The 12,745-nt window shown below is 41.8% G+C and overlaps 1 protein-coding gene across 4 annotated transcripts in view; it reads left to right on the top strand.

The window, feature by feature from the left end:
- usp25 (ubiquitin specific peptidase 25) overlaps positions 1-12,745 on the top strand; it is a 221,857-nt gene that overhangs the window by 61,123 nt on the left and 147,989 nt on the right. For all 4 annotated transcript variants that reach the window (XR_012098867.1, XM_073044804.1, XM_073044803.1 and 1 more), the window contains exon 5: positions 1,304-1,466. Coding sequence is in view for 3 of the 4 variants with exons in the window: in XM_073044804.1 (XP_072900905.1) it covers positions 1,304-1,466 (163 nt within the window). In the remaining variant the exon portion in view is untranslated. The remainder of the gene's footprint in view (positions 1-1,303; positions 1,467-12,745) is intronic.

Below are 12,745 nucleotides of genomic sequence, written 5' to 3'. Positions count from 1 at the left end.
CTGATGAAGAGCATGAAGTGCGTTTTCCAAGAATTGGATGGTCTCGCCCAACTTGAGCTGTGACATCAGCCTCTCTTTGTGTAAAATACACAGGGGTATTTTATTAACCCCTGAGTTTTACAGACATTTCTGACAGCTATTGTGGTGATTTTTGAAGAGGAGGTGTGAGATGGAAGAGGAGGATTCTAGGCCAAGGCCTGCAGACAATTCTGATAAGGTTAATGATGAAGAATTACAATCTTCCGACTTTGAGAGAAGAGGAAGAACTTTGTGAGCTGCAGTCTGATCTTGCACTCAAGTTTAAATTTATTTTGCTGCCCTGGGGAAGTTCTGGATTTCTGTGAAAGAAGAGTATCCTGCCGTTCATTGGAAAGCAGTGAACATTTTGCTGTAGTTTTCAACTTCTTACGTGTGTGAGCAATCTTTTTCTTGTTTAACAAGTATCAAGAGCAAAGATAGAAGTCGTCTCATTTCAGTTGAAGGTGAAACCCATGTATGCTTATCTCAAGTTCGATCCAGAATTAAGTCTTTATGCAGCAAAAAATAAGCACAGGTTTCTCATGCTAAGCCTATATTTGAACCTGATCATGTCGTTTAGTAAGAAAATGATTTTTTTTCAAAATCTTGCAAAGAATTTGTCTTAGGCTATATTTTTATTCATATTGTTTTGGTTTATGGTTTTTTAGTGACTTTACTATTCAACATTGTCAATAAATTTTGATGTTGTAAATAGTATTAAATAAAATCAATTTACAACCTTTATTTAAATTAAATATACAAGCCTACCTTCAGAAAATTAAATCCCATTTTGACTTAAGCCAGTTACTTAACAGAAATTTATTATCTTTGCCTTAAGAGTTTTTAAAATTTATGAAAGAGAAAGAGATTCATTTCAAGAAAGGTAAGCTAAATTTAACTATCTGTTTTTTTTCAAGAAAGGTTGGCTAAAAATTCATTCTGTCAAAAGAGCATTGACAATTTTTTTTGGATTGTTATATCTACAACATACTGGTCACACGAATGTACCATGAGCTGTAGGTATGACCGTCTGTGGCAATGAATTCCACAGAGTCATCATCCTCTGGCTAAAGAAATTCCAGCTCATATCTGTTCTTAAGGAGTGCTCCTCTATCCTGATGTTATGCCCTCTGCTCCAAAACTCCAGAAAACATTTTGGAAGCATGTGATGAAATAATAGGGATACTTTGTCCCCAGTTCCAGTTGGACGGGCACTAGATTAATTTCTTAATGGTCCAGGCACCTTTGATTTATAATGCACATTTTCATTTTTCTTGTCACTAAGAGTGCTCGAAGCCAGTATCGCAGAAAACAAGGCCAGCTTGAAAAGGACGCAAGGAGAGGTGTGGAGTGACTCACTTAACCCGTATGATCGGAAGAGACAGGAAAACTGCCCTGTGGGACTGAAGAACGTAGGAAACACTTGCTGGTTCAGTGCAGTCATTCAGGTGAGAGCTTGGTTGTTTCTTTCTCTCTATATGTTTGATTTCTCTTTGACCCATGGCAGAGGGTTACGGAAATATGTTCAACTCAGTAGCAGATTTGAAATTCAGAATCAGGTTTAATATCACCGACATGTGTCATGAAACATGTTGACTTTGTGGCAGCAGTACAATGCAATACATAATAATAGAGAGAAAAAAAGTGAATGACTGTAAATATGTATTTATTGGTGTATAAGATAATGAGAGGCATTGATCGTGTGGATAGTTAGAAGCTTTATCCCAGGGCTGAAATGGTTGCCACAAGAGGACACAGGTTTAAGGTGCTGGGGAGTAGGTACAGAGGAGATGCCAGGGGTAAGTTTTTTATGCAGAGAGTGGTGAGTGCGTGGAATGGGCTGCCCACGACGTGGTGGAGGCGGATACAATAGGGTCTTTAAGAGACTTTTGGATAGGTACATGGAGCTTAGTAATTTCTACGGTAGGGACATGTTCGGTACAACTTTGTGGGCTGAAGGGCCTGTATTGTGCTGTAGGTTTTCTATGTTTTCTGTATATATATTTAGTAGTTAAATTAACTCAATAGTGCAAAAAATAGAATTTAAAAAATGTACTGAGGTAGTGTTCAGGGGTTCAATGTCCATTCAGAAACCAGATGACAGATGGGAAAAAGCTGTTCCTGAATCATTGAGTGTGTGCCTTCAGGCTCCTGTGCCTCCTTCCTGATGGTAGCAATGAGAACAAGGCATGACCTGGGTGATGGGGGTCCTTCATGATGGATGTCACCTTTTTTTGAGGCATCTCTCGTGAAGTGCTACAGAGGCTAGTGCTCATGATAGAGCAGACTAAGATTACAACTTTCTGCAGGTTTTTTTGATGCTGTACAGTTGCCCCCCCCCCCCCCCAAAAACAAGATGGTGATGCAGCCAGTTAGAATGCCATGCAACATACACAAGATGCTAGAGGAGCTCAGTAGGCCAGGCAGCATCTATGGAAAAGCGTACAGTAGATGTTTTGGGCAGAGACTCTTCATCAGGATGCTGCCTGGCCCGTTGAGTTCCTCCAGCATTTTATGTGTGTTGCTTGGATTTCAAGCTTCTGCACATTTTCTCTTGTTTGTGAGTTAGAATTCTACCTTTGGCTTTGCTTAATGTAAGTTCTAAAAGAGCCACTGGGTTTACATTCTGAGGTTTAGAAAGAATTTTCTTAAGACTATCACTGGCCTGAAAGTGTGGTTTCAAGTCCTCATCTTAATGGCCTAGCTAGCACTCCTGCGTGTCTCACTCAGCTGCTTCAGAGGTCTGATCAGATTTGATCGAACTGCCAAGAGTTTGTGGACGGTGATGTTCTCTGGGCATTGGTACAATGCGATTAATAAAATGTTTCCTAAAGGGATTAATCACATTGTACCAATGTCCAGATGAATGTTCCCTCAGCACAGCACAGAAACCAACCTCCTTTCCATGGACTCTGTTCACACTTCTCGCTGCCCCAGTAAAAGAGCCAGCATGATCAAAGATCCCAGCCAACTCAGACATTCACTCTTCTCCGTCGGGCAGAATATCCAAAGCCCAAAAGCATGTACCATCTGGCTCAATGACAGCTTCTACCCTGCTGTTATAAGACAATTAAAGCATCCTAGTACAATAAAATGGACTCTTGACCTCACAATCTACTTCATCAGTTCAGAGCAGATTTACTTCATAGTATTTTACATTTTACTGTATTCAAATGAGGAACACTATTTCAGAGATGGTCCTTTTGAAACTTTGTGGAGCTGCAAAGGTCATTAAGAAGGCAAATAAACATTGGCCTTCAATGCTAGAAGGATTGAATTTAAGAGCAAGGAAGTTATGTTGCAAATGTACAAGATACAGGTGAAGCTGCATCTGGATTACTGTGTGCAGTTCTGGTTTCATTTCTTGAGAAATTATATTCTGGCTTTGGAGGCAGTGCAGAGGAGGTTCACCTGGGTGATGATCCCAGAGCTAAAGGGGTTCGCCTGTGAGAAGCGATTGAGTCACCTAGGACCCTAATCACTGCAATATGGATGAATGTGAGGGAATCTTATAGAAACATATAAAATTATGTAATGGACAGATAAAATGGAGGCAGGAAAGTTGTTTGCAATGGTAAGCGAGAGTAGAACCAAGGATGTAACCTCAAGATTCAGGGGAGTAGACTTAGGACAGAGATGAGGAGAAGCTGCTTTTCTCAGAGAGTGCTGAATCTATGGAATTCTCTGCCCAGCGAAGCATTAGTGGCCATCTGATTAAATAATCAGATTTTTGCACAGTAGGTTTAGAATCAGGTTTAACATCACTGACATAATGTATGTCATATAATCTGTTGTGTTGCAGCAGCAATATACTGCAAAGCATTAAAAAACTATATAATAAAAATATATTAAAAAGTGAATTATATAAGTCATGCAAAAAGAGAGCAAGAATAATGAGGAGGTGTTCCTGGGTTTGTTCATGAACACGGAGAAGGGGAATTAAGGTTTGGTGGTGGGGTGGGGGGAAGGCAGACAGTTGGAGCTGAGTCCATAACCACATCAGCCATGATCTTATTGAATGGTGGATCAAGCTTGATGGGGTAGTGCTGCTTCTGGTTCTTGTATTCTTATGCAACAAGACTTGCGTATTTTACCCTCTTGCAATAAAGAACCAATATTCCTTTTGTTTTAGCTACTTAATGATATCCATATGTTAATTTTACGTTGCTTTGTATACAAATATAAGTTTCTGTGAAAGCCATCATTTTAAGTTTTATACTGTTCAAATGCTTTCTGTTTTACCAGCCCACGTACCAAAGTGGTTTGCCTCATCTCCTCACACTATACTGTATCTACCATGTTTAGTCCAGTCATTAAACCTGTATGACCTTATTGCCTGCTTTGCCCACTTTGTGTCATCTACAAACCTAGATTAATATCCATGGCTCACTTATTAAAATTGACTGTAACAGAAGAGGCTTTAGTCCTGATCCATGATGCACCTCACTGGTTGTAACTTTCATGTTACTTGTTATTTAATCCTTCCTCTTTCCTTTCAGTGTATACGTCTAATCATGTTATACTAACAGCTCTTTTAAACACGTCCTTAATAATGGATTCAAGTACTTGCCTAAACACTGATGTTAACTGTCTCCGTTTTCCTCTCTTGATGGTTTGCTCTCCAACCTGCCAGTATCTTTTCAGAATACAAGAAGTTTAGAAAAGTGCTTTCATCACAAATGTAACTCCTGGTTCAGCTAGCGGCTTAATCTAGGGGAAGACGGCCCTCGCCCGGCCAAACTTAAATCTTGTTTGGGTGGATGCTGTGTGATGTGTCCCCTGTTTGCAAATCAATACCACGAAATAACAAACAGTACACGATATGCAATTAAATGATTGAGCTTTATAATTCTTAATTTAACTATATGGTTAGTGAAGAAACAAAAAAAAAAGAAAAGGGCCCATTCTCATGAAACAGTCTATTGTGCAACGTTGGAGCTCATGGTTCAGTCCACTGGTTTCCCGTCGACCTCCAAGCGTAACCGACCTTCGGTCCCTCACTCAAGTCCACTCCATCTGGCAGTCTACCAACTCTCTCCATTTGTGTCTTCTCTCCTCATCTCTCCCCGGCAAAAGACCAACATCCCTGCTCCCAGCCCCAAAAGAAAGAACAACATCCCTCTCATTGGATCACCCATATTCCAAAGCTCCGTTATCTCTAGTCATAACCCAAACGTTGCTGCTAAAGAGAAACCATTACATTAGCAGTGAAATCTTACAGCGCATTACATAAATATAGTGGTTGTGCCATCGCTCGTGTTGAACACGATCTAAAGGGTTTCCTGTTGGTGGTTCCACAGGTGTCTGTAGAGGCTGATCCAGGATCCACATATTTTATTGCATTGTGGGCAAGAATAAGCACTCTTCTCCTCCAGTTGCCCTTCGTAAACCCAACACCATGTCCAGACCTCGCAGTACTGCCCCCATCGCCACTTGCTTATTGGCACTGGACTTAATCTTAGATGTTAAATGGATTCCTTTTGTTGAGAATGCTTGTGAAAGACTTTGTTTAATATGGGGAGGCTGATGCACAGGCAGCCTCCACATAGTCCTTGAGAGATTGGGGTCAAGGTCCATTGGCATGGAGTGCAAGACGACTGTGACTGTTCACAGACGTAGCCTTCCTCTGCCATTGTGATGTGTCATCATCTTCCACCAGCTACACCATTGATATCTTGGTTGTATTGCTCTTTTTTCTGAATCTCTCTCTTGATATTACCACCGAAGGTGACCCTACTGGGAGCTGAGCACCAAATGGCAACACTTCCTGAATCTTGAGAACTCACAATCTAAGGTACTGATTCTTTAGGAAGGATAAACGTAACCACTTGCTATGAAGTGCTGGTCACTAAGCCCAGGACATTTCCAGCTATTTGGTGCTATTACTTTGATTGGTGATGTAACTCACTTGTCCCATCCACCCACCCACATTGTCCTTTAACCTCAAAGCAGCCCATCTTTGACCTCCAGTCTCCAGCAGACTTGTGGATTCGCAGACAGTCCAGAAACAGTAAGTTGTGTTAACCAGATAACAGTTCCTGACCTCAGCTAACTGCCCCCCCCCCCACCCCTTACCTCGCCATTCCTGCTTCTCACCCTTTGGCCTTGTACTGCCCAGCACTGCAGAGACTGGCTGAGAACCGTGGTTTGGAAACGAGCAGTTCTGGAAGTGATACTGAGCTGGAGGATCAGGTGGCTGTTCTCAGCTGAATGACCCATTTGTTGCTGTAAACGAACCGTATTTATTTTCTGAGAGGTTTCCACTCCAGCACACTTAGATGTTATTCACTAATGTCACCCTCCCTTCAAATCCCATTTCCCCCCCACTGACTACATGTTGATTTTTCTTGCCTCTGTTACACCCAAATGGCAGTGATTCCAGGCAAGTTCCCTGTAGCAGGGGTTCCCAACCAGGGGTCCATGGATCCCTTGCTTAACGGTATTGGTCCATAGATTTTAAAAGGTTGAGAACCCCTGCACTATAACCTGTTTGGCATCTCGGGATGGGGAGGAGTAGAGCCTACATGCCACCAAGGTCATAAATACAGAAAGGTGCCAGCAATATCACAAAGGATCCCACCAGTCCTGCTCTTGGACTGTGTTTCACTCCCATCAGGAAGGAGACTATGTGGCATCCGCATCAGGAATAGTAGACTAAAGAACAATAAGGCTGATAGCACCTCCACCCACTAACCTACCCCTCCATACCTCCAATCACCACTACTTTATCATTTCCTATCAGACACTTCTGTGCCTAGTATCACATTGTGGACATACAATCAATCTATGAATGTAAGGTAATCTTGTGTATTTACGCTTATTGTTCTTTTTAATTATCATGTTCTTTATGCTTTTTTTAATGTTGCATTGGATCTGGATTAACAATCATTTCATTCTCTTTTAACGTACTTGCAAGCACAATTATTCTCAACAAAGTTTACCACCTCAGTGATTAATTTAAAACTCCTATTCTTGTGCTGTCAGTTGGCAGGGTGGAGATGTGTCTGTACTAGAGGAGGTGTAAAACGCTCTTTTCCTCTGCTAGCCTACAGGTCACTCATGGGCAAGGTGCAGCACTTGCTTCTTCACTTCTTCAACACTCCTATCTTCAATTCCCTTCCCCACTCCCTGATCCGGGTCACAAGTCCTAGTTATGTGATCATTGACACCAGGCAGACAATCTCTGAAGAGTATTAATAATGGCTGAGGTCAACTGTCTTGTAAGGACACTGCACAGAAGAAGGCAATGGCAAACCACTTCTGTAGAAAAATTTGCCATGAGCAATCGATGTCATAGGACCAAGATTGCCCACGTTATAGGACAGGACACATGATGATGATGCTTCTGCTACTTCTCTGAGCACTTTATACTCACAATCTTTAACTGCCCTGCTGCTCTGCACTCCCCTCCAGATCAGTGAGGAAATTAAATGATTATTTGTCAATTCAGAATCAGAGTCAGGAATCCGGCATGTGATGTGAAATTTGTTATCTTAGCAGCAGCAGTTCAATGCAATACATAATCTAGCAGAGAGAGAAAAAAATTATAATAATAAATAAACAAGTAAATCAATTACATATATTGAATAGATTATTTAAAATGTATACACCTAAACGTACAGTGAGATGCATCATTTTTGTCAATGACCCAACACAGTCTGATGTGCTAGGAGCAGCCCGCAGTTGGCATGCTTCTGGTACTAACATTGTTTGTCCACAACTTACTAACTGTACCCAATTTCCCTCGGGATCAATAAAGTCTGTCTGTAATCTGTATGTCTTTTGAATGTGGGAGGAAACCGAAGCAATTGGAGGAACCCCACAACGTACAAACTCCTTACAGGCAAGTGGCAGGAATTGAACTCTGATCTTATAGCTGGTGCTGCAAAGTGTTACGCTAACCACTACGTTACCATGCTGCCCATATCCCCCGCACCCCAACCAAAACATCCCAGGCCCCTGCTAATTCCATGATGGGTTCAAGTTGAGTATTTGCTCATCCAATTCCGCATCTACTGCTTTATTTTGTAATTGTATAATATTATGCAATTTTCAGTTAAACGTCTTGAAAGGTCTTGTAATGCAGTGAGCCAAGTTCGAGTTCAGTTTATTGTCATTCTGTACATGCGTATACTGCAAAACGAAACAATGCTCCTCCAGACTAAGGTGCACAACACAGTACATACAATATAACTCTCACAAAGAACGCATAAAGTAATATTACCACAAATAAATTAACAAATAATAAGGTGTACATACAACAGAAATAACAAAGTAAACAGTATAAAGCTACTGATGCTTCATACATGATGAGGCCTGGGAGGTGGCAGGGAGTTCAGTAGTCTTACAGTCCAGGGGAAGAAGCTGTTTGTCATCCTAACAGTCCTAATGTTATGGTACCTCAGCTTGTTGGTAAGGATTCAAAGAGATATTTGGAGAGAATGGACAGATCTGATGTGTTGAGGAGAGACTCCGATGATCCTCTCACCAGTCCTCACAGTCTTTTGTAATGTCTTGCAGTCAGATAGCCTGCATTTCCCATATCAGACACTAATGCAGCTGGAGAGGACACTCAGTGGTGCTCCTGTAAAAAAGGTGGGGTAGTGCAGTGGAGAGCCTCACTCACCTCAGTCTCCTCAGGAAGTGGAGATGCTGCTGTGCTTTCTTAACCAAGGAGCTGGTGTTGAGGGACCAGGTGATATTGATCGTGCACACCCAGAAGCTTCTGAATCTCTGCAAAGAGGAGGCATTTATGTGCAGGAGGAGTGGTCAGGCTTGCACTCCTGAGCACTGCCCAGCATGAGGAGTGATCATTGAGTTTTTGAACTTGGAAACTACATCATAAAATTTGCCCTGATGCAGAGTCTTGGCCTGAATTGTCAACTGTTTATTCCTCTCCATAGATGCTGCCTGACCTCCAGCATTTTGTGTATGTTGCTCTGGATTTCCAGCATCTGCAGAATCTCTTGTGTTTATAAACTTTTCTTCATTTGGTAGCAACAGAGGGAGTGCAGAAGAGATGTACCATGACCTGAGTTATAGGGAACAATTGAATAGGTTAGAACTTAATTCCCTGGAATGCAGGAGAATGGGGGGAGATTTACTAGTGATATACAAAATTATGAGGGGTATATTTAGGGTGAATGCATGCAGGCATTTCCCCCTCAGGTTGGGTGAGACAAGAACTAGAATCATAGGTTTAGGGTCAAAGGTGAAGTATTTAAGGGGAATCTGAGGGGCATAATCAATAAGTCTATAGAATAATAACCATAACAGAATCAATGAAAGGTCACCCAACTATGGCATTCAACCAGAGTACAGAAGACAAGAAACTGCAAATACGAAAAGAAGAAATAATAACAAATAAACAGTAAATATCAAGAACATGAGATGAAGAGTTCTTGAAAGTGAGTCCATAGCTTGTGGGAACAGTTCAGTGATTGGGCAGGTGAAGTTGAGTGAAGTTATCCCCTTTGGTTCAAGAGCCTGTTGTTTGAGGGGTAATGACTGTTCCTCAACCAGTGGTATGAGTACTGAGGCTCCTGTACCTTTTTCTTGATGGCAGCAGAGGACATGACCTGGATGGTGGGGGTCCCTGATGATGGATGCTGCTTTCCTACAACAGATGTATTTATTCTTATTGGAATGTAGGAGGTTGAGCGGTGACCTTGCAGAGGTTTAAAAATTGACGGGTGTAGGAGGATAGTTCTTGTAATTTTTATGTCTTGCATTGTACTGCTGCTGCAAAGCAACAAATTTAATGACATATGTCAGCGATAATAAACCTGATTGTGATTCTGGTCAGAATATCTTTCCCAGGGCAGGGGAATCTAGAACAAGAGAGCACAGGTTTAATGTGAAGGGGGAGATATTTAAAAGACCTGAGTGGTGAGTTTTTCCACACAGAGGTTGGTGAACATCTGGAACAAGCTACTGAAGGAGGTGCTGCAGGCAACTCAGTATTTAAAAGGTATTTCAACAGGTACTTAGCTAGGAAAGGAGTAAAGGGATAAGCGCCTAAGGCAGGCAGGAGGAGGTGGGCTAAAACAGCTGTTTTATGTGCTGTTCTGCTTTGTAATTCTATGGCAATCACATTCCAGAATCCTCATCACCTCTTAGATTTGGCTAGAATTGAAGAAAGCAACCAGAATACAAGGGCATCCCTTTAGAACAGAGATCAGGAAGAATTTCTTTAGCCAGAAGGTAGTGAATGTGTGGAATTCATTGCCATAAACAGCTGTGGAGGCTGAGCCTTTGAGTATAAGTGGAGGTTGACAGGTTCTTAATTAATAAGGGCATCAGAGGTTACAGGGAGAAGGCAGGAGAATTGGGTTAAGAGGAATAATAAATCAGCTATGATGGAATGGTGTAGCAAACTCAATGGGCAGAATGGCCCAGTCCTGCTCCTATGTTTTATGATCTTATGGTCTAATAATTTGATCTTAATGAACGGTATGTAAGGTAATAATAAACCAATTCCAATACCATATTCTGCTTCTGCCACACTTACTGAAAAACTCGTGTTTCTTCACCTACTCAGTCCACACCTATTTGCAGGAACATCACTGAAGTACATAGCTGAGTCACAACCATGTGCTCGAGGATCTGTGGATGCTGTCATGGGCAACAGAGGCATGGTGTGAGCCAGCACTCTTGGTTAAGTAGTGGAGTACGGTACAACAGCCAGAAGTTCTACTTCAAGAGGTGCAGAGAATGCTTCCTATAGTGTCGGGTGTCTAGGAACAGAGGACACAGCCTCAGAATAAAATGACTTTAGTACAGAAACAAGGAGGAACTTCTTTAGCCAGAGGGTGGTGAATCCATGGAATTCATTGCCACAGATAGTTATGGAGGCCTAGTCATTGATATATATATACTTATGGTCTTATTCTGTGAAAAAGAAACAATCATAGTCCAGAATCCTTGTCACTGTAAGTCATTGGGCCAAATGACCTAATTCTGCTCCATTGAATCTTCATCATGACTGATTTATTATCCCTCTCAACCCCATTCTCTCCTTCCCTCTGTATACTTTGACACCCTTACTAATCAAGAACCTATCAGCCTCTGCTTTAAATATATCCACTGGCTTGGCCTCCACAACTGTCTGTGGCCATGAATTCCACAGATTCATCACCCTATGGCTAAATAAATTCCTCCTTGCCTCTGGTCTAAAGAGATGTCCTTCTATTCTGAGACTGTGCTGTCTGGTCCTACAGCCCTCCACTAAGGCAAAATCCTCTATCAAGGCCTTTCAATATTCAATAGGTTTCAGTGCGATTCCCCCACCCCCTCTATTATTCTAAGCTCCAGTGAGTGTAGGGCATTAAATGATTTTCATATGTTGCCTCCTGGGATCTTTCTCATGAATCTCCTCTGTTCCCTCTCCAATACCAGAAGTGGTATAGATCTGAGCAAGAGGGCAAGCTCAATCCAAGCATCTTCTTTGGCTGCCATTCAGATGTATGGAAACTGTATGTTATAAACATGTGATAAATAAATGGAACTCTGAATGTTGGTGAGGTATGGAATACAGCTTGGGTTGGTAGAGTCAGCTGGGAGAAAGTTGTCAGCCTGAGCTGTGTTAGGTGAGAACCATATGCATGTGATATTGTCTGCACTTTTATGTAACATGTTTATGAAAGTGCCCACGCTTTGCATCAGCTGCCATTCACCATGGGTGTAAACAAGTAATCCTGACTCTGTTCCACTGCACAGATCGGATTCCAAATTTATAAAAAGTTATTTATCATTAATAGTGCCGAGAGATTTCACTGAGCCTGCTTTGTACATTTGCTCCTCTTGAAACCTCAAGTAGCAAAGTGGCCAATGAATAACTTGGCATGTGTAAAAGTTCTTTAACTGTACTTTGCTCTTTCAACGTCTCTTAATTACTGATTGATTCTTCTGTTGTCAGGAGCACATTTGTGAATGCTCAGCTTCCTCAGAACAGAAATAATACTTTCTCATTGCACTGGTATCATAAGTATGTGCCCGATGCACGGAATGTCATACCAAGGTGTAGCCAAATTATGCAGCTCAGTGTGTCAGGAATTAGGAATGCAACACATCTCAGTTGTATTGGTAATAAGACTATATGACATGGGAACAGAATTAGGTCATTCAGCCCAGCAAGTTTGCTCTGCCATTCCATCATGTCTGATCTATCATCCCTCTAAACCCCATTCTCCTGCCTTCTCACTATAACCACAACACCCTTGCCAATCAAGAACTTCAAACTCCACTCTAAATATACCCAATTACTTGGCCGCCATAGCCATCTGTGGCAATGAATTTCACAGAATCGCCACCCTCTTGCAGGGGAAATCCCTCCTTATCTCTGTTCTATAGGGATCTCCCTTTACAAGAAACATTCTCTCCACATCCACTCCGTATAGGCCTTTCAAGATTTGATAGGTTTCAATGAGGTTTCTCACCCCACCCCCATCTTCTAATCTCCTGCAAGTAAAGGCCCAGAGCCATCAAATGCTCATCAAGAAGTATCTTAGCCCAAAACATCAACTGTTTATTCTGTTCCATAGATACTACCTGACCTCCAGAGTTTTGTTTGTATTGCTCAACTTTTTTGATCATTTTGTTCAGGTTAGTTGAGTGTTAAGATTTTGTCCAGGTGTTGGGGGGGAATTCCTCTGGTCTCCTTCATGATGTTTCAAAGCAGGATAGGTGAGCTAGTGTCTGTTTTCTCCTCTCCCCACCCCGGCTATCC

Source organism: Hemitrygon akajei, chromosome 5, assembly GCF_048418815.1.
Source record: "Hemitrygon akajei chromosome 5, sHemAka1.3, whole genome shotgun sequence".
Lineage (NCBI taxonomy): Eukaryota > Metazoa > Chordata > Chondrichthyes > Myliobatiformes > Dasyatidae > Hemitrygon > Hemitrygon akajei.
This window is presented reverse-complemented; position numbering and strand designations above follow the sequence as displayed.